The sequence below is a fragment of the Apteryx mantelli genome, chromosome 15 (assembly GCF_036417845.1).
Source record: "Apteryx mantelli isolate bAptMan1 chromosome 15, bAptMan1.hap1, whole genome shotgun sequence".
In the NCBI taxonomy this organism is placed as follows: Eukaryota; Metazoa; Chordata; class Aves; order Apterygiformes; family Apterygidae; genus Apteryx; species Apteryx mantelli.
The window spans coordinates 12351409-12374116 of NC_089992.1; the positions used below are offsets into that span (position 1 = coordinate 12351409).

Here is a 22708-nt window from a genome sequence, read left to right on the forward strand (position 1 = left end):
TTTTGAGCGAATGTGTTTGATTACAAGGCTTCAAAATATCATGATTTTGCAATTCTTGTCTGTTACATACAGAAGTCCCAGTGCATCAGTGTTGCTCCATATGAACTTCTCGGACAGGTTATAAGGACAGCACAGAACAGAGGGACTATGGCCAACTCCTAAATAAATTTATTTTAAAATTCTGTTTGAAATACTAATTAAGATGTGTTGTAAAACAAACCAAGAAAGGTAGATAGAGGGAAGAAAAAAATTTTTTTGTCTTGTATAGGATGCAAAACAATGACACTGCAAAACATTTAGCAGTTCAGAGCATTAACAAACACTGTTTCAGCTTTCACTAATTCTTAAAGATGTTCTTATTGAAAGTAACTGTACTTGAAGAACTGGAAAAAAGAAAAAGAAAGATGACTTGAAGAAATATATTGAAAAGCAAGTACTAAGTTCAAATACAAGTTGATGGCAACATTAAAAACTTTTCAAAACTATTACTGGGAAACACTTAAAAGCTATTTATATTAAATTCAAACTATAATAGCTCTCATGCAGGTACAACAAAATTTGCATTGAGAATTCTAAATTACTAAAATCCTGAAATATAGTCAGTATTTTTAAAATACTACAATCAGTATAGCTGAATTTTAGTACTCAACCCAGCAATGCTAAAATGCCTCATACTAGAACCCAAAAATGTATGCTTATTCCTACTTCTTGTGGAACCCACATCAAGACCTTGATTCTATTACTTTTAGTGTAACACGTGGTACAGAAATCCACATCTGTACTACCTACTGCAAGCTCAGGGGCTTAGAATTAACCTCCTGTTACTCTTGGCACAAAACAGATTACTTGCAAGAGAGTTAGCTGTAAAAGAAGAAATACTAAATCACCAGCTGTTCTCAGAAGCTTTTTGTTTTGTTTTGTACTTTTTCCCAAATTGATCTCTTACCAGTATACAACTTGAACTGTTACTACCATGTTTCCAGCTGCAAGCTTTTTCCCTTTCAAATTCTTGCAGCGGTAAGCAGTGTGGCATTAAGTGAGATGCTGTTCGGGGGGAAAAACGAATGCCTCCTTTTCCCGATCACATGGCTGCTGACCAGTGCTAGGAAACCAGGTCCCCAAGAGACTCATCGTCTGTGATTTTGCCACAATGTACTCGTGATTGTTTTGCGCTGAAATATTTCAGCACCTAAATGCTGCAATAGGGCAGTCAGTGCTGAATGTGATGCATTACTTAAAAGATTCAATTAGCATACCAGAATATTTGAGATGACTTGCATGAAGAAATATGGATGCGAGAGAAAACTAAAGTGCATTTTAAAACAGAAGTTACATAAGCAACCAACACCAGTCTACAAGTACATAACATTCAGTTTAACCTGGATTCAAAGGGTTTTTCTTCTAATGAAAATATTCTGAGGATGGTGGGAGAAATCAAAACCACCTGACAACACAACTTACCTATTCCTATTTCCCTATATAGGAAATATTCCTTAAATGAGTTAAATATCGCTTTAGTTTGAAAATTATTGAAGCACTTCAGATTTTTACTAAAAATAATTGGAAAAAGTTTGAATTAGTATTCCTGTATTTAAAAACTAGAATATATGCTGATGTTTTGGTTTTGAATAGTTAACAGAAGCTCTCCCATGTTCAGTGGTACTTCTACTTTATTCCTCTTCAACCTACAGGACACTTAAAGCTAAAGGGTCACAATCTCTTCTCTATTCACAGGCAGGGATGGACATGCACTTCAAGAGTGATGAGATTTCAGCAGAGGAATGACACTCCTGATGCAGTCAGCCAAATTAAGCTCATTTACACAGGCAATTTTGATGTTCCTACAGCCTACTTTTAAAAAACAGGAGGCCAATAGAACAAGGTATTATCCTAACAAGGGCCGACCACTTCTTCAAACAAATTCTTTTCTTTGCCATCATATCTTTCCAAAGGCTTCCCTGAAGAAAGCTGATATTTATTTTTTTCTGCTGGTCTGAAGGAGGAAAAGACCATTTCTAAAGTTGCAATTTTTTTTTTTCCTCAAGTTAATTTAGAGACAGCTAGAGTTTTGAGAAACCTGCAAGTCTTACAGAGTAAGCCAGCATTCAAGCCAGGAAGACATACGGAAATACGTAAAACCACTGAGAAACACTCCAGGTCTTATATGCGTCCCCAACCTTCTCTGTTCCTTTCAACTTTTCAGAGAATTCAGGCCGCAGTCACTACAATACCAAGCAGAAAGCACACTCCTCACTATCACACACACCCCAGTTTCAAAAGTCACTTTTTTCTTAAGTCAGTCACAGACAAAACTCTGAAGATAGTATTATGGTTGTAAAAGTAACTGTGCACTGTCAAGTATTTGTCAGGAAGCAAAAAGCTTCTTAACTTGCATTTACAATTTTCCTGAAATAGTTATCCTATCTTATATACTAAATTTGGTCACGTTTGCAGAACACTTCAGAGGTTCCTCTAGAAATCCCTCCCAATTTTGAGAGCCAGTCTCACTTGCACATTAACCGTTGCTCTTACTTGGCCAAAAATATAGCATTAAAACAAAAAAGTATGATTATATATTTAACAGATGCCTATTATCATACAGCAATGGAAGGGGATGCAGTCAGGCACCCAAGGAGGAGCTCTTAACTCAAAACAAATATTTTAAAGAGGTTTAAGATATTTTGGTTCATTTACTTATTAATCTTATCATACGTATTTGTCCACTACAGGAGTTTTCACATTTTTCTAGTTCGTGGTGTAAGCCAAAGTTGAGATACCTCAAAGATGGACAACTGCTTTGATCCAGCATGGCCAATTCTACTTTTCCACATAAAGAGTTACTCAAATTCAAACAAATAAACTTTCAGACTAAGACGGAGAGCAGAAGTCTGTAAACAAGAATAAATTTATTTTAGATTCTTTAAAGATTTAATGATATACAAAATGTATACAGTATTATATCCTTATAACATTTTACCTTTCCCCGTCAAACATAAAACACCATTTAAACAGCTATTGTGTTCGTGCCTTAGGTCTGTATCTATAAGATACACTACTGAATAAAAAAATTTATAGAGCTTTATACTGCCCTTTTAATTAAAAATTACAAATTAGTACCTATGTAACAAAAAAAAAATCGCAGCATGAAACTTCAGATGGACAACAGGTTCTTCTTGCTGAATATTCAACAATATTTGGGACAGTTAAATTACATTTTATTGGCATAAAGGTGCATTGCAATCTCCCGTACTTTACATAATGATAATCCAACCCTAGTCTCTCTTAAATAAGTACCACAAACAACATAACATTAAAGATGTTTCTACACAGTTTTTAAATACATTTAAAAGTTATGTGTACATTCGGTTTTGATATACTGGTTTTATGAGATCTTTGGAAGGCATAACTTCTGAAGCAGTCACTACATACAAAGAAAAGCACTTCCAACTTGTGTTCTTACAAGGCAACTTATTTGGACCAGTACATACTATTTCTTCTATTAAATGTGATTAAACCAGTCTATCATGGCTTTGTTCGTTACTATTTGACGGTGACTTGATAAAACTGAAATGTATAAAACAAGAAATTACATTATGCACAATTAGGGCTCTATTCCACAAAAACAGCTTTACAGCCATGAAGCTGAATCCTGATTCAGGAGACTCTCTCTTTCCTGCTCTCTCTCGGAACAGATCAAGTTTCTGCCTTCAACCTTAGCCTACTGGCGTATACATACACCTCATTCAGATCTGTCCTCTTAAAAAAAAAAGAGATCTGGCGAGAAAACGTTAGCAAAACACTTCTGAAAATGCTCAGCGAATACTCTGGCATTACAGAGGTAGGTGCTTTCTCCCTCAGTCTTTGGCTGATTGACAGTAAGACAGCTGCCAAACAGACGCTTCACCTTAAAAACATCAACTACCAAAATCCTTTTGGTTGAAGGCATATTGCACACTACAGGATTACAGAGAGGAAATCCTCCACTAAAACAAAGCAAAATTAAAAATAAACCTTCTGCTAAAAAGCCCCTTTAAAAACATATCATAAATATGTGTCATTATTCAACCTTTTAGTGATCAGCTGCCAAGCTGTTCTCTGTAGATGGTTATCACAAGTTGTTAGGTCCTTAGATTACGGACCACCTAAAATTCCACTTATAACACAGCGATCCTTGTTTTGATACATCTTTCTTATAATTATAAGTGAAGGAAAGATAAGTGACAACTTTGTGACATTCCATGAAGTTTGGACGAAGCCACTGATTTGGTCACATCATTAGAGCATCAGACGAATAGAATTAGCTGAATCTGATTCTTTGGTGCAGCTTCCAGGCTGAATTGTCAATTCAGGGGAATCATCCTGAGGAAATATAATCTTGTCAGGTGTGTAATCATTCCTCTTCAGATCTATACAAACAAAATGAAAAGTCATATGGGTTAGTATTTCTCAGTATAGTAGAATCAGTGAAGCATAAAAACCTTTCAGATATTTTCAGATTTCTTCTTCCAGATTCAGATAGTATAAGCTTAAGGATTTAGAAACAGAATTCCTCAATATGCCTTCACTGTCAGAAAGAATATTTTTATTATACATTCAATGGGAAGCCTAAAGCAGCTCTGCTTAAAAAAAAAAAAGTGATGAAAACTTCAGAATATTGTTTTATTTATAGATATTATAGCAAATATTGAGTCATCCTTCAATGGAAATTGGATCTTTCCATAATATGTTTTGATGTTACCAGGAGTTCCAACTCAAATTTAAAATAAAAAGAACGACCTTTCTTCCTGAGACAAACAGCCTGGAAGAGAAGCATGAAACGGGCAGGAATCATGCAAGTTTCCTTATGTTGTTCTGCTGGAATCTAAACCCTGACACAGAAAAACAATTTCAAGGTTTGAGAAGAGTACAGCTTAGTCCATGCAACAGAAATATCTAAAACCAAGTGTTTTAACAGAATGAATCTTTGCAGTATAAGACATTTTTAAAAATCAAAAAAATTCAAACCAAAAAAAAAAACACAAAAAACCCACCATTTTGTTCAATATGTCAGAAGTTCTGCAATCATCTTCAGCTTTTCCTGTTTATCCAGGATTTTTTTTCTTAACTGTACCTTCTGAAGTCTAGATCAGTCTAGTCTACCTTCCCCAAATACTGTGCATATGGATACAGAATACGCAGACATTCTTTATTTCTTCATTTAGGATTTTATTTTAAAATAACATACCCTTTTAAAACTAAAATTACAAAACTGCTGTTGTTAATTATCCCATTTTCACAGCATGACATAGCTATGGCATGGCATCTCATACAACGTACCACACAAGTGTCTTAGAAGAAAAACAGCAGCAACTCTTACCAGGAAGTTTAAGTTTCCTGCAACAGGAGTTACAGTGATGCTTAGCTCTGAAGTTTTTTATTGCATCCTCTCCTAAATTGGCTGGACCAAACACCATATCGTATGACCTTAAAAATAAAGTGTACATAAGCATGGATTGCATGTGTTCTCAAGTGATTTTTTTATACTTTTCTTTAAATCCTTCTTTAATCTTACCTTTTTTCTCCAGCTTTTATCACAGAGGGATCTGTCAAATTTTCACCAACACCTTCAGACAGCATATGAAGAAAAAGTTAAATCTGATATATTACATAAATGCATTAATATTGAAAGCCCTTGGCATCCTTGGTTATGACCTCTCAGTTTCCCCCAGAATAAAGGGGGAAAGAATCAAATGATAAGGGACACTCTTTACCCTTACACAAATTGCTTCTAAACAAACATTTTGCTATTTTTACATCTGCCTACAATTCTTCACTTAAGTTTTTACCCAAGAGAAATTTTCTATACAGAATTGCTCATAGCCAGAATATCTGACGCAATTCAGGATAAATACAGATTACCATATATTTGGTACCACACAAGTGTGCCAACAAATATATTTAATGGTGCCAATCATTAGGAAATAATATATATTAATATTCTCTGTGTTGCTATAACATTTCACGCTATATTAAATAAGCCCACCATTGATTCCAATTAACTAGATCAAGATGCACTACGTAATGCTTATTATTTATTATGGGCATATGCATCATTATTAGATGCTACTACAAGAGGGAAAAAGTTTTATATATATATATATATGCGTGTGTGTGTATATATATATACATATACACACACACCCCTCCCTGCCTTGGGCCCAAACCCAATTTCAAAATAAGGACATTACCTTGCAGATCAAGCACCAGCAATTCCCCTCTTGTATACTCATACGTCCAATGGCTGAAAGCTAGCATAACCTCCTCTAGCATGTTAGTTGGAATTATTTCATCACCGTTGTTGTTGTTGTATTTTCTAAACTCTCCAGTCATGCACTCTTCAACTGCAAACCACTGACCAGCAGAGTGGCAATATAACAGGAAAACTTCCAGGAACCTAATAAAAATAAATACATGCATAAATAAATAATAATCACCATAGTTAATGAATCTATTTCTAAAATAGAAGTTAAGACAAATATATCATTACTACTAGGTTTTTTATTGATTTACAAGTCATCTACATAATTTGAAACTACTATACAAAGTCATTTATATTATGATACTAACCTAGAATCAGTACAAGAAAGTATCAATAGAAAATACCACCAAGGCTAACTCTGCAGTTTGAGACATTCCTAGCAATGCTCTGAGACGTATATTCACAAATCAACACCTAATATATTTGATCCATATGTTCACAACCCTTTAGGCATTCTAAGTCACAAACGTGCAACATAAGGAAAGTTTAAACACACTCACCTTGGAGAGTATGGAATGGATTTGGGCTTCATCTGATTGAAAGCAAATGTGAGCTTCTGTGCTGCCCTCTGTTGTTGAATTTCCTACAAGTCAAAGCCCATATCTCATTAGCTGTATTATATGACAGCAAACATTAGGGAGTTGAAAAGGTAGCAGGAACCATAAGTGTCTATTCCTCCCAAAACAGTGTAAATCACTTCCTTTTGAAATAATGTCTAGATTTTAAAAGATTGGGCTATTTGAGCAAATAAACCATACTGGAGTAGAGTTTTTAACCCTTTAGGTCATGGAGAACATTAGATTTTAACATATATTAGTTTTCAAGGGGGAAAAAAAATCCTGTTTAATATTAATATTATGCCTGCCAGTGTTTAATAATTGACAAGAATAAAACTTACCCTCAAGCACAAGTGTAACACAGTGTCCTCTTTATAAATGCTTGACCAAGTATTCACAACTTCAGGAAGAAAAGACTTGATGATATAAAGATGTCCTGATTTCAGGATATCATATTCTGACCACGTGCATACTACTTTAAGGGCTCGACGTAAACCTCCTCCCATCTCCTCTTTACTTAAAAATTCAATTTTAGCACAGAGTCCTAGTTGTGACCAGGAAGACATGCTGTTGTTTAAGATGTTGGGAGAACTTTCTTCAAGGCGATACACGGTGACTGGTTCACCTACATTACAATATAAAAAGCAATTGCTGCATTTATTTTTCCAAGTTTAAAATTACAAGCAGTGAAAACATCCAGTTCCTTAGATTTCAACACACAGTGATATTGTTAATAATACTCTGAATTAACATAAAAATTTAAACTAGCCAGTGGGAAGACCCCTCTCCAACTTCTTTCAAACAGCAGCAAGATAACACAGCATTTTTGTCCTCCTGATTAGAACCATTAATGACACTGTCTAAACAGTGTTAAGAACACTGAATAAATATTTGTTTTCACTTTATATGAGTCAAAACAAATCTTAGCTTAAAGGAGTTCTTCCAGAATAGTTTGTTATGAAAACTAGTTGTTACTACAATACCACTACCACTGTATCACCATTGCTGAGGACAACTACAAGTAAACACAATTAAACACTGCACTAGAAAAGGTGTCATTAGACTTGTTTATATTTGAGTGTTGCAAGACAGACACTAGACATTATTTTAGTTAATTATCTACATCTAAGATGTTATGAAAAAATGTCAAATTTGGCTTGATCATTCTATATTAGAAGTAATCTATACAGGCTTTTCTTTTTTCTTCCCCAAAAGGTTACATCGAGCTAGTCCTTTGAAATTTGACTCTCCATCCACTAACAAGAATTATGTTCTTACCTCTTGGAGGCACAGGAGTGAATGGAATGCTCTGTGATAACCTCATCAAGTTATTTCTTTCTACAGCTAGAGAAAAATTATAGCAGTTGTTAAACTTTAAAAAAATCTAATAAATGTAGTTAAAAATACAAAGTACTAGTTCATATGAGGCACTGACCTGAGTAATAGTAATTGATATCCATGATAGGCTTGAAAGGAGAAGCAATACCTGGAAGGGATCAAGAAATGAAAGAGATACTACCTGCTACCTACACTGCATATTAAAAATCACTACATGCAAAGAAAGTTTTCAAAGTAACTAATAAGTCTGAAAAAGACTTGAGGTGCAGAGGGTTATTTAACTCTTGGCAGGGGGAGAGAGTGGAGCAGGAAGAATTTTGTAGTGCTCAATGGTAGGCTATTTATTAAAAGAAAAATAATTATCTCAGTATCATCTGTGCATTAAGATCCAAATTATCAATAGTTAAATACATTCTCATACAAAACCCAAACTATTGCTTATATGAAAAGCTCCCAGCTTGTTTATATTAGAAACAAACTCACCATTCAAAGCATCTTCTTCAGATGGCCTGTGAAATGCCCCCCACAAAAAAAAGGCAGTCATTACTTCTCAGAAAACTTCTTGGTTTGTATTCACCGATTTTGACACATCATTCTGGAATCACCTTGTTAACCTTACAGTACTGTTTTTATCCTATTTTTCAAGGGCAGTACAGGTTTCTTAATTACAGAACAGTAATGGAAGGCTGTTAAGTAGCCTCCTGTTTTTAGAACTATACTTTAAATACCAGGTCACGCACAACTTTATGTGAAGTTTGCATCACAAGAGCTCATTCCCACAGAGGTGCTTTAATTAAAACTTGTTCACAACAGCTTACCCTTCCGTTATCAGATGAATAAGGTAACGGCTTTAACCGCCACTTAACTCAGGGAATAATTGTTAACAAGAGCAATAGTCACACAATTTCAGAGAACATTTACAGTTTGAAACGCTGGATAAAGACCTTTACACCAGGAAGCCAGCTCCTTAGTAAGTGTCAACACAGACCTTTTCATTTAAGGACATGCTTTGCCCTCTGACATGTGGCCCCATTAATTTACATGGAACTTGTCCAAGCATTTCACATGCTGAACAAATTCAATTATTTGTTAGAAAACAACCTTTGCCTTGTTCTTGCATTAAACATACCACTATAGCAAAAAAACAAAGAAACAAAACAACAACAACAAAACACACACACAAATCAAAATAATAATAAAATTGCTCAGTTACCAGAGAGCTTACTTACATTTGACTGCTATTTGAAGGTCTACCTTGTAACCAATCCTTTAAACCAAAGTGGGGAAAAAAACAAAAGGTTTCAGTTTCATAAGCAAAATCAGCGTATTTAATTTTCTTGGGGTTTACATGCTTTAAGATCCTGCAGCACAGCCTGTATAGTGGAAATATTTCTCCAGGCTGTATTAAACTGTAGTCGAATGAAAAGGCTCAAGCACAACTGAGGAATAGCAACTACAATTTAAAGAATAGAAAAGGCTATATCCACTACTGTTTTATGGATTACTTAAATATTTCTATTCTAAAATAAAACATTCTACATATAAGCAAGAAGCAGACTTTCTTCCCTCAGTCAAAACTGGTCCCCTTCTGTTTCCTCCTTGACAAATGAGGGTGCCCAAATCAGTATTATTCTTTATACAATTTGTTTATTTGTTCAGTTTCTGAGTTTCTTGTTCTACTTAACCAATAAATAAATAAATAAATAAGGATACAAACCGTCAGCAAGGCTGCTTTAGAGTCTACTTGCTGAGTGTCTTCACTTGATGCTCTTCTACTCTTGTTACATACTACAAATAAAAGAAATTCGTAACTGGACAAGGAATAAAATATGCCATTATTACTTACCTATCTTCTAACAGAGTGGGCAACTAGACAGTTTAATGCAGCTCTTACAAAAAAAGGCTTGATCAACATGTAACTGACTGCTACAAGTTTCCTGCACAGTCTTGACTAGATCACTTAGCTTTTTATGACTTCAGCTATTTGTGGCAAACGCAAGGTTACAGGATTCAACTGGCACGACTAGAAGAACCAGAATGAAACAGTACCTGATTCAAATAACACCAATCATGGGGGTCAAGATGATTTAACTTTTTGTGTTTCTTTTGTATCCTCTTGGAATACCTACTGTCAACACAATTTGGAGATAAAGTTGGATCACCTGAAGAGACAGCACACTTACGTTGTTCTGAATGAATCACCAAAGGGTTCAGGGGATAGTCAGTAAATCCACCACAAGAACTAGACTGTCTCAGGCTGCAGTCAGTTTGAAGACCCTACAAAAGAAAGATACATATTATTATTAGTCATCATTATCCCTGTTTTCTACTGCCACTCTTCCAACATGCAATTTGCCTAAAATTCTCTTTTAGGATTACCTTTATTTTTTTGTTCTTTACTTTTGTATGTACCTCAAATACCTTGCTCTGTAAAAATACATAAACCAAGTACTTCATTCAGTTAAATTGATCTTTACAGCAAATATTAGTTCTAACATTTTCAGGTGCATACAAAGACTAGTGACCTATACTAAAGGAAGACTTAAAGAGAGTGTTACAATAAGATACAGCTGTATAAAAGTGTTACATTGGATCTCTACAAGTTCAGCTATTTTGTATTTGTTAACCTAACTATGAATTCTCACTTGAGAACGTGGCTGTGGAAGAAACTGAAGTTTAGTTTTAAGGATCCACTGAAAACAGTGACAAAATGTAAGGAAATCTTGCCACATCAAAACCTAAAATCTATGAATGAATTTCCTCAGGACCATATTCCTTAAAAATAATAGTTATATACTCTCAGAATATCCACTAAGGTGGTCAGCTTCAAACAATAAGTTTCTTTTGCACAAAAGTCGAAAGGCACAAACTGAAACTACATGTAGACTGACATAGGGCTGGAACATGCCTCACAACCAGCCTATTAATTCCAATGGTTACCTGAATAAAAAGCATGAATTCAGGATTCTGAAGAACAGAAAACTAGGCCTTTGAATGTTATGCGCTGCTTTGATTTCAAGACTTAAAACAGTTGGGAAGTTGTTACCAGCTTTCTGCACCTTCCTTTCTTAAAATAAATATATGCATACATACACAGACATATAAATATGTTTGTGTGTGTGATGTATCTATCTAGAGATGACAAAGACTGATGCGGAAAGTGTCTTCTAAAGTTCCATTTTTAGATCTACAGACTTTTCAGTGTTCAGGAACAGTACTACCATCCTCAGCATCATACAGTCACTGACTGTGATGCCTACATGAATGGTAGGAACCAAAACAATTACATCAGTCAAGATGGGGCAACTAAGGGTTTAGAAGGAGTGGTACTTTCTGGAAATGCTGCTGGAGTTCGCAACCTGGTATTTGACTTGTGTCAAGGGACATCTTGCTATATTAACCTCTAGTACAGAGGCTCTGCAAGCAATAAGAAGGCTTGAGCCTGCAGCAGTGCACCAGCACCAGCGAAATATCAGAGAAGACAAGGCAACATCAGCTTCCAAGACCAACTTTGTTTCTTACATCAGGCATATTTCCTCTGCCCAGAACAGAGGTTCTCCAATTTCACATGCAGCAGAGCCAAGGTAGCCGTGCACTGTCGCCAGAAGGTGTACACAACCCCTCCTGCCCCTTCTTGCACAAGGTCTGGCATTTTTTAGATCCCTTTTGTGAATCAATTGCATTTGTTAAGCAGTGGAAAATTATCCAGTTATTTTGACAGGGTATCTTTTTGCACTTTTAACAGCTTAAACTGTCTTGCAAAGGGGTACAACAACACCAGAGCTAACACAAGGAAGCGGCAGGAACAACATGGTGAAGAGAGGGAAATGCAGATCCTCCCTCTTTTGAGGACAGCTGCCAGCTCAGTGCATCTTGTGAAACCAGAACACCAGTCATTAAAAGGATCACCAATTTCTAGTTTTACAAAACTTGCTAAATCTGACTCAACCACAATTCTCCAGTTCATCAGCAACAGTAAAGCTTCCAGGACAAAAGATCAATTCCTGTACAGAAGTTAAAGGTCAGAATTCTAGATATGCCAACTTATATTAGTGTGTTTGAAATTAGGCCTTCTGCAGTAGATTTTAAGATCCTGCTTCCTCCAGACTGCTTCTTAGTAAATTCTATTACTGTGTACGCACTACGTCTGGATATCCCAATTACAATGTGTCATACCTGATGAAGATATTGGTTGATTAAAGGCAAATGATGTAATTTTTTGTTGAAAATAGATCATAACTATTCAATAGCCCAAATCCCCTCCACTTTTTTTTTTTTTTTTTTAAATGATGTCTAGGGTTACTTTATGGATAAAGATATAAGAAAACAGAGTTTCCTATCTTATCTGTAATGAATAAATTCAGTATTGGGTGAAAACCATGGCTCTAATAAACAGAAAGATTCTTCACTTACCTGAAGTCTGGTTGTCTCTATACCCTCCAAAATAGCTTTTTTGAAGTCTTCCTGTTGCTCCTATTAAAAAACAAATAAGGCAATTTGTAAAATTAATACCAGAAGACCCATGCAAAAATAGACAAAAAAAAAAAAAAAGAGAGAGATGTTTTGTGGTCACATGTTATACATATCAGAAGGTCCAGAAGGAGCACCTCCGCAGAACACTGGCATCGCAGTCATAACTAAATTCTCATATCAGATTGTCCCTCAAAAAAATGGGTAACTGCAAATGGGAACTCATACTTACCAATATATTTATCTTAACAGCTAGAGCAAGAAAATTAGCTTTTTTATATGCTATGGCAACTACAGGACAGGTTTGTCATGATTAATAACTTTCCTATAGTTATTTTTATTATTCTTTAAGGATACTGGAATTATACATCACATAGAAGTTTTCTGGAAAAACTTTTTTTTCCTTGGAAAGAGAATGAACAATTTTTTGCATGGTCACTTCTTTAATCACATACACTATCATCTTGCTCTATAAAACATCACTAATTCACTGAAATTTTGCTACACCCATCTTGAAACTTACGAGCATCAAATGATTCATTTAGCAACACTAAACATTCTAATTGTGGGACACAATTTTATCTTAATTTTAATTCATAATTATATTCATCTCTGCTTTCATACCATCAGATCTTGTTTAATATTTGATTGGTATCATATTATGAAGCAACAGTACTTGATGTGTAGTTAAGGTTGCATGGGTTTCCACTATACTTTAACCATAAAACTTAGATATGCATTCTTGCCAGGATATGTTTATATAAGTTCTGCAATTATATTTGCTCTTATGTTTTTCAAAACATATTGTGAAGTTACAATAAAATAAAAAGCCACTATCCCCATTAACTTAAGTTTCACAGAAAATCTTCCAAGCTTACCTCAATACCAGAACTTCTTTCTTTAATTCTGTTTGCTGCCTCTTTAAACCGCTGTAATTCCATGCTGTCTCTATGACCTTTGACACAGTGGATTAAAAAAAGAGTTTTCAAAATTCAAGGCAACATGCAACATTCTGACCATGCCAAATAGTTTGTATCATCATAACAAAAGGTTACAAACCATTTAAGTTTCCATTTAAGTTGTGTGCGCCTGATTGCACTAGAGAAAATTTTCCAAACACACAAAAATAAAAATCAGTGTAATAAAATATTAAGAGAAAACAATTGCTTTTCCCACATTAAGGCGTGGAGTGCCACATTTCAAAATGTGAAACTAACATTCTAAAATTTCACATGTACATGCCTTACATGGAAGGAACTGGATAGTCCAAATTGCAGTATTTATGTAAGTACAATAAATGAAGGAAAAGCAGGCAGTTTTCTGTGGTAGCTTTTACAATATACCCTTCATCCTCCGAGCTGCAAGAAATACTCTTCAGTTTTACCAAGCTTGTGGCTTTCCAATAAATGAAAACCTATTTGGACTGACAACGTAAAGCTGCACTGTAGCAAAAGTTCTATAGAACCTGGACAATAAGAATGAAGAGTATGTTCTAAATGCTAGATGTCACAGGACCACATGCTAAAAATTTGGCTTTGATAAAATAAGTATAGTTAGTACATGAAGTTATTAGTGGTGAAGTACATTCAAAGATTAGATAGAGTTATACAATCACCAAGGCAGTTATTTTTGTTTAGACTTGCTTTACGAATAATAAAGGGTCTTGTTTTGTTTTTTAAATCATGAGGAAGTTATAAACAAGTAGCTAGCGAGTGTACAAATACTCTTCCTACACATACACAAATCTAAAAATGCTAGTGCATAGAGTTATCTTCTTAGCATTTCAAGTCTTGCAGTAGAACAAATCCTTGTCTAAAGATTCAAATGCTTGCATCTTGTACAAACCTTTGAAATACACTGAGAACACGTGGGGTATTTAACACTTCTACAGGCAACTTGGCAATTCCAGACTGCAATCTTGTATTATACACTAAGCCTAACCTAAAGCATTACCTATCTTGCAGTAATCAGTTAGTAAACCCACACCTGTGTTTTGCAATGAATCTGCCACTGTTTTACCATTCAAATGTGTAGGTACTCTAACCAAAAACATGCATCTGTTTACTGTTAAGCAAAACTCGAGGGGAGGCATAATGCTGTATTCAAGAAAGGGATTTTGGAAGCTTCCAAAAGGACTGCCAAAAGATACATTAGCACAGGCAACAGTGGAAGACCCCAATTACACCAGTGTTTAGAAACATAGTACAGGAGGATCCCTCAGCTTGACACAGATACCACAAAGATATTTGTCCAGGATTCCATCAGCCTAAAAAGTCTTCTGTAATTTCGTCAAGAAATAGACAATATTTTTAGTTTGTGCAATGAGAAGGTAGGATCTTTAAAATAAGTCCCCCAAAGTTTGTCTATAATGCCTATATGAAGTTGAAGAGATGCTAATTGCATGAAACTGCTATACTCAATAACTAGCTAATTTTTTCAGAAAAATATTGTCTATGTGACAGAATTGTAAAGAAATAACAATTTTTAAGTAAAAAAAAAAATCCAAGCAACATAAGGAAATTAGAGATGTTAAAAGCAAAAAAAAGCAGAGCATAACAGTAGAATAAAGTCACCTGCAACCGAAATACACCCAAAATACCATACAATTCTTGATAAGTCAAACCTTGTGGTTTAGATTTGGTCCACAGTTTTTGAAGTAGTCCCATAAGGATGTTAGAACATAAATCTTGGTTTTGTAGTTCCATTGCAAGAACATGCTGACTTTGGGAAAGTTCATCTCTAATATTCAATTTTCCATGTGAGTTGCTACTTGTGTTACAGTTGACTGTTGACGTCATGTCGCAAGTTGACAAAGACAACTTCGTTTGGGGGTTGTTCTTCGATAAGTTGACAGAGGACTGGTGATCACATTTGTCAACTCTGCAGCTGTAGTTATCATTAGTGTCACTCTCATCATGAATAAAACCACAATTAACGTATCCTCCATTTTCAACACAAGGTTGGGTGAAAGCAAGGCAAGCAGAGCCAGAAGCAAGAGGATAAGAGCAGCTAATAATGACTTCAGGACATTCAGAATCTACTTTATTATACTTACCCACAAACGCACCAAATTCTACATTATTATCTCCTTCTGTAGCCTTAGAGCAAACAGTCTCTTCATGCTTTACTGAAGAATCCAGCTGACTTTTGCAACTGGGCCGAGATGGTGTGCTAACAAAAAATTTAGCCGTTGGAGATGTTACATGTGGCATGCTGTTGGATGAATTGCCTAATTTTTTACTTCTACTATTGGATTTTGAGATCTCTGCAGCCTGTATTCGTTGGCGAAGTTCTGGAGGAGAAACAGCATTTGGAAATAAGGCACTGCCTGAGGAACCTGCCTCTTGAAAGTTTATTTCTTCTCTTCGGGGAACTGGAGCTAACTCCTGACCAATTGTCTTATGTTGGCCTTCTCTGTCATCACGTATAGAAATGTTACAGAGTAAAGCATTATTTCTTTCAAGGCCTCCTTGAGGAAAAGGACCAAAGACATTTCCAATGCTGTGTTTTTTCCACACAGAAGATCTTAGAGAGCCATCATCGATGAGGTTTTGTGCCAAATGTTTTGAAATGCTCAACTCCCGTGTAATTTCATTATGAACCTTGCTAGCTTCTGAAGCTTTCTGTGCAGTCAGTGTTTTCAGAGTGTCCACAGTTAGAGCAGACAGATCCTGTAGGTGGCCAATCTGTGAATCTAAAGACTGCAATGACCGTTTTATATAGTTGACACGATCACCAACCTCCTTTATCTGAATGCACATTTGTTCCACCCTAAGAAAAAAAATCAAAATATGAAGGAGCTATGAAGAGCTTTCTCAATACGCAAAAGAAACATCATTGCAACCTTTTTGCCCATCTAAGGGGAAAAAAAAATCTCTGAAACTGGTAAGATGGTATAAGAGTGTTGTACTGTTTTGTAACACAATATTTGTATGCTCTTTTCAACCAGAAAACTAACATACACATCAATAAAGGGTCTACGGCACTTTCAGATGTATTATTTTATAAAAATTTCATGAACAACTAAATTATACCATTGCCTCAACTTACTGAGTGCTGGCAAATCTATTCTGCAGAATACATAAATATATAAATCACATTATTAACTTCGCATAGCAATGGAAAGGCATCATATAAAGTTTGCACTAGTACTTGGTTTGAGTAGTTTCTTGAGCTGTATTTTTACCTCCCTGAAAGCACACTTACCCCCCCCCATAAGCTTCTCCGTTCATGAGTTTTATTTATAAATATTCTACCGTTCAAAAGTGACTCGAATCCTCTCCTCACTTCCAGAATGGAATTTATCATCCTTTTCATTGAAATACATCTCAACACACAACTCTTCAAAATCATGAAGTTTCTTTTGATCTTCTTCTGTCAGGAAGAGTTCTAAAGAGAGAAAAAACAACAGTTCAAGAGATGCATATATAGTAAGGTAGTAGAGGTGATGAAAATTAATAGCCATAACTTTACAAAAGGTGTTAAAGCAAAACAAAACACACCTAATGCCTCCTATGTCCCTTCCTCTCCTTGCTAAAACAGAAGCCCAAGATCAAAGATTTCACTTCAAATAAAAATACTAATTCTGAGATGATCTGTGCACAATGCTATCATTCCTTATGCCCCTCTGATACTCTTTTTCACTTGTATTATTGTGGAAGAGTGTGGAAGAGTCTAGATTCCTTAGCTGGATTTTATTATTTGTGAAACAATTTTTTTTCTTTTTGAATTTTCAAAGGGTTTTAAATAAAGACCAAGTGTTTTTGGGGGAGGGGGACTGATGGACTTCCCCCATTAGCACTAACAGGAAACTCGGTCTTTTGATAAGTTTTTTTATTATTTATTTTTGATGAAAATTAGTCTTACCGGAGATTTTTTAAGAGCCATGTACTATCCCCCTTGTAAAAACACCTTAGAACTCTGAAGAGAATTAAAGTGCTATGCAAAATTAAAAATACCGAATACTAAAACCTACTTCTCCACCGCGCTGATAGTAATATATTTATAAACTTGAAGTTAGCACTTTTCTGACAGCTTGCTTTAATTGCATAAAAAAAGTTATAACAATTTTTTGGATAAGAACTGTTCATACTTGGCCCATCTGAAGTCTTGTCTTTCTTTCTTCTTTTACATATACAACAAAACAGGGAAGCCATGTGGCTAAGAATAATAAGTGGTGGAGGAAGAACAGGTTTTTCATGGTAGGCCATAATGAAATGATAGCGTTGATACTTCCACACAATGTTTGAAATTGCCTTTACTTGTAAATACACATTGCTGAAAGGGAACAAAAAGAAGCATTTTAACACATCAAGTATTTTACACTTCGATAACTAAATTGATTTCTGAAGATAGTTAAAAGTAAGAAAGAAAAGCACATACTTATCTTTTACCGGATAAATGATTATAGTGGAAACTAAACACATTCAAGAAAAGACTATGCTCTAAAGCTAGGAGAGTTATGAACTTCTCTCAACTAATATCACCTCAGTACCTTTTCTCAGAAATAAGTGACCCTATCATGAGATCAAATTTCAAATTTGCCCCCAAACCCCCAAAATTAGTTTTAACTAAACCGATTTTTGTATTGGCCCACATTAATTCTGCAGTCTGCCAGTCTTCGGTATCAGTGAACCGCTTATTCCCAAAAAACAAATGCTTGCAGAGAATTGCAGAAGACTAATTTACTCTACAGTCGAACTCAGCCAAAGGAGAAATTCCTAGATGAACTCATAAGCAAGAGTCAATATACAGATCCAGAAGCAATTTAGTTTGTTTTCTGACTAATAAGGTTCAAAATGCTTTTAAATTCTCTTAAACTTCTCGTTTCCCTAGTCTCATAGATGTGACACATACCAGTCACATCACAAACCTTCCCTCCTTGGTCATGGGCTTGCAGTGAGGGGGAATTAAAGACCAGCCTTAGAGCCTGAAAATGCTGCTAACAAATGGGATTGCTTTGAACTGCCCCCAGGATATGTGATTTCCAGTCATCTTATTAAAGTCAGATATAAACTTATCAAAGGATTAGCAAAAATTAACAATTATCAATTATCCATACACTTACTTGAAAAATGCAATAAGTAGATTAACCATAATAATGTACTGTACAAAGAGGTAGACAGCTTGAAGAAATGGGGTCAACCATGTTCCTGCCCCACAGAGAGGAGCAACTTGTGCATCAGCATTTTTTGCACACACTGTTTTGGGAAAAAATGACACAGAAAATAGGTACAGCTTTTAGCACTCAGCTATGACAGAAGAAAAACGCCTATATGAAAATATAGGCAAAAAAAGACCACTTATAACCATCATGCACTGCTCTGCAATTCAAAAAATCCCCACATATTAGCAATATGGTAGACAAAGTTTGATTAATACCACAGTATTATTATACTATGGTATTAATCTGATAACATGTTGCGCCCCCCCACACACACACACCTAGCCAAAATTTTGTCATGATAGCTGTGTGAAAAAAATTCCGAAGTATGGCTGGGAATAGCCTTATGAGAAATTCTGATTAAGTAGAGTTTTCTAAGCCATTCAAGCTTTATACAGGAAAATGAAAAAGTGAGAATAACAGATGTCAGGTCAAGAACTTATACAGGTGAAGCTCACAAAGAGGAGATAATCCAATGACCTGAATCAATATGTCAACAATACAAGGCATTTCATTTCATAAAATGAAAATTTCATAAGAGCTTCAGAAGATCTCATCAGAAAAAGTCTTTCATTATTTAATTCAAAACTGCAGTGTCTTACCATCAATTTCATATGCATACACTTCACCAAAAATCATCCAGTATGGATGAAACACAATATCTCTAGCAAGAGTCCAAGATGGTGCTTCATTAGGATACAATATTGCCTTCCTAGGAACACCAAAACTAAGCAGTACAAGTGCCATAATCACCACAATGTAAAACATGTTGGCCACCTATGAACAAACAAAACACAACACACAGTTAATCCCACAAGGTCATAATTACAATTTCACAAGTTTAAAAGTCTTTACAGTTACAGTGTGAGCTTGATGAGTTCTGTATATTTTCTAATGAAAAGAGTCTAAAGCATTTTATACGTCAGTCAGAAAATTTGTCAACTAAACACTGTGAGAAAATTTGTTTTCTTGTCTCCTTGCTTACGGCACATTTACTGCTCTTGGCCAAAAGGTAATTGACAGATTTTCTTCACAATACTTAAATACTCATGTGGAAGAGTAGCGGCTGATAAAGCAAGAGAAATATCCCTTCCTATATTTTTTTGAACAGCTGTACAAAATACAGGTGCAGTTTTCCAAGGGTTGAGTTTGGACTAAGAAACAGCACCTATGCCTCCGGCAACAAACCAAAGAGAAAAAACACGTAACTGGAACCCCTCCTTTTAAGGAACAACAGGGTTCAACTCTGTAAGAACCATTTTATGGGGGGGGGGGGGGGAACCCAAAAAACCCCCACACACCACCACCCCACGCACACACACAGTTCTTAAACCTTACAACCCTCCCCCCCACGCTTTTCATTCCTACTGCGACTACTCTTTCGCCTGTTGGTCCGTCAGTGTCACCGCAGAATTCTGCCTCCTCCCTAGCAGGGCTCCTGCCGAGGGCAGCGCACGTAACCCCCAGCATTCACTTCGCCTTATTACAGAAGAGGGACTTACTGAGCTCTTCAATAAACAGGGGTCTCCGAGACGGCTTTGAAACCGTCGCTTATCAATTGCTTGCTGGGAAAGGTGCTTTCACATTACAAAACATAACCGTGATGTACGGTTAGTTATGAACACGCTTACAGTACCCCTCAATGCCGGATATAAAATAACCCGTTAAACAGCCCACCAGGTTGGAAGAAAGAAAATTCCAGAACTACACGGCAACGCAGAGGAAGCTATGAGTGTATCCCTTCAGCTGCCAACTTTAAAAAAATTATGAAAAGCTACCTAAAAAAATTTTAGGGCTGCTCGCTAACAATGAATGGAAATAATTTGTTTAAAATTAAAACAAATTCAAATGTTTTTTGATATCGGAAGAGCAATGAGCCAGAGGGCAACATCTTTGGCTTAGGAATAGCAAGTAAAACAAAGGAAACTTTCTAATCAGTACTTGTATTGAAACATATTAAGTTCTATCCCAGCTAGCTACATCTGCACTCTTTGAGTTGACAACATATTACACCAGGATAAGCAAACTTTTTCTAAATTTAAATGATAAAGTTATCAATAGAGGCAGCAAGGTATTTCAGTAGGAAAAAAAAAAATCCCAGAATAAGTACTTACCATTTTCCCAATCATCATAACATAAGGGCCAGCCTGCTGATTTACAGCTAGAAAATCCAGTAATCGCACATACCAAAAAATTATATTGAGACAGTATGTTATTCTTCCAGCAATAAAAACATAATTCTCTTTGTAAGTGTTTTCACCAAAGTTCCCCTTTGCTCCAAATCTCAATGCAAACCCAATGAAGAAAGTGACAATGGCAACTGTGTCACTGATATTGAAGTAATCGCTAAACCACACTTTAATCTTCTGATTAATCTTCCCAGCCTCTGACATAAAGATCTGCAGAAAAAATAATTTTAAGAGTCAGGTCTCCTCACACTTATTGCACATAGAACACTAAAACATGTGAATTAGTATAAATTTTTATACTTGCAAAAATAAAATATCTACTCAAATGCATCACTGTTCACATGTTAAAACTGAGGAATCCAAAAAAACAGTGCACTGCATCAGCTTCCCAACTAGAAGGAGGATGTATTATGTTCCCATCTGCCTGAACAACGTATAAAGGAATTGTTTTTATTCCGTTTGCTACTTTTTTTTTTTTGGATACAGTTACTGTTACAAAAGTGAGCTCTAGTTTCTGTCCTTCAGTTGGACCTGGGGTACCAGGTTAATGGATTAGCTCTTCCATTTAAAAGATTCTTCTAGGACTTTTGAAAGAAGTCTTTTGCTTATCAGCACGGTTGTAGCTGCGATAGCTGTCTTGCCTTGATAAAGCTTTCTGGTTTTGTTTCATCTTGGTCACAGTGGCAGAGTTTAACTGAAAGCAATGGGTATATCTGCAAGTGTCATCCCTCAGAAAAGCAAGGCTGTTCATTGCACCGCAACTTGTAGACAGAGAGTCACAGAGACAGAGAGCTAGAAAAATCAGCTCTGGAAAAACAAAAAAACAAAAACAAAAAACACACACAGACCAGGGCACCATTGCCAGTTCCTTGAAATTTGTGTGTGTGGGGGGAAGACACCCAAAAACCAAAATAAACCAAAATACACCCCACCTTTTAAATAGGAAAGATTCAAAAGCAAGCCCAAGAAGCCTTTTGTACCAAAACCAGCAGTTTACAAAGTTTAAAATAAAGCTATTACATCATGTACTCTGATGCTTAAGGTTTCTTAGATTCTCCTGTTTATTAAGACAGTTTAAAGCATATTGTTGTAACCAACAAAGAAACACGGAATCACAGATTATTACGGACATACCTCACGAATTTTCTCAATTGCCAATGTGAAAATGTAAGCAATAACGATCCACTCTTGAACAGATGGTAATTCTTCCATTTTCACAAGGACCACAAATGTGTAAAGCATGAGAAATCCTAAGTATGCCAACTAAAAACAGCAAGGAAAATTATTCATAAAATTACATAAGTGTTCTTTATAGAGGTACATGGCTTCTTTTGATGTGGTATAAAATAAAAGCTTCACATATGATTACAGTACATTTACCCTAGCAGAAAGGTTATTATTTAGATGGAGACACAAACGTTTCCTCTTACTAAGAGGAAAAGTAGCAGCAGTAAGCTATTTTTCTGTAATAAATATTATAGAGTTTATATTACAATATTTTAAACAAAATTGTGCAAGAACACTTCTTGCATGAACATTTTTTAGCTTAATGAATGATGATGGATTTACTGCTAAACGTTGATGAAACTAATTGCTCAGGCCAAATAAAAGTGTTCAGGCTAAATACTTTTTCTTAATTACCTTACAAGATCGATATTTACCAAAACTATCACAAACTTAAAAACATACCTGA

General features: G+C 35.6%; 1 protein-coding gene across 1 annotated transcript in view; it reads right to left on the bottom strand.

Moving 5' to 3' along the window:
* Positions 1-2886: 2886 nt before the first annotated feature.
* The window catches only part of TRPM7 (transient receptor potential cation channel subfamily M member 7), a 62124-nt gene continuing 42302 nt past the window's right edge, over positions 2887-22708 (bottom strand). Inside the window, exons 20-40 of the mRNA XM_067305853.1 lie at positions 22150-22278; positions 20941-21225; positions 19429-19603; positions 18731-18863; positions 17756-17940; positions 16920-17052; positions 15719-16434; positions 13542-13618; positions 12607-12666; positions 10377-10470; positions 9911-9981; positions 9423-9460; positions 8677-8702; positions 8291-8341; positions 8134-8199; positions 7197-7480; positions 6799-6881; positions 6228-6433; positions 5552-5603; positions 5357-5463; positions 2887-4406 (exon numbers count right to left, since the gene is read on the bottom strand). Of these exons, the coding sequence (XP_067161954.1) occupies positions 4276-4406; positions 5357-5463; positions 5552-5603; positions 6228-6433; positions 6799-6881; positions 7197-7480; positions 8134-8199; positions 8291-8341; positions 8677-8702; positions 9423-9460; positions 9911-9981; positions 10377-10470; positions 12607-12666; positions 13542-13618; positions 15719-16434; positions 16920-17052; positions 17756-17940; positions 18731-18863; positions 19429-19603; positions 20941-21225; positions 22150-22278 (3102 nt within the window). The 3' untranslated portion in view covers positions 2887-4275. The remainder of the gene's footprint in view (positions 4407-5356; positions 5464-5551; positions 5604-6227; positions 6434-6798; positions 6882-7196; positions 7481-8133; positions 8200-8290; positions 8342-8676; positions 8703-9422; positions 9461-9910; positions 9982-10376; positions 10471-12606; positions 12667-13541; positions 13619-15718; positions 16435-16919; positions 17053-17755; positions 17941-18730; positions 18864-19428; positions 19604-20940; positions 21226-22149; positions 22279-22708) is intronic.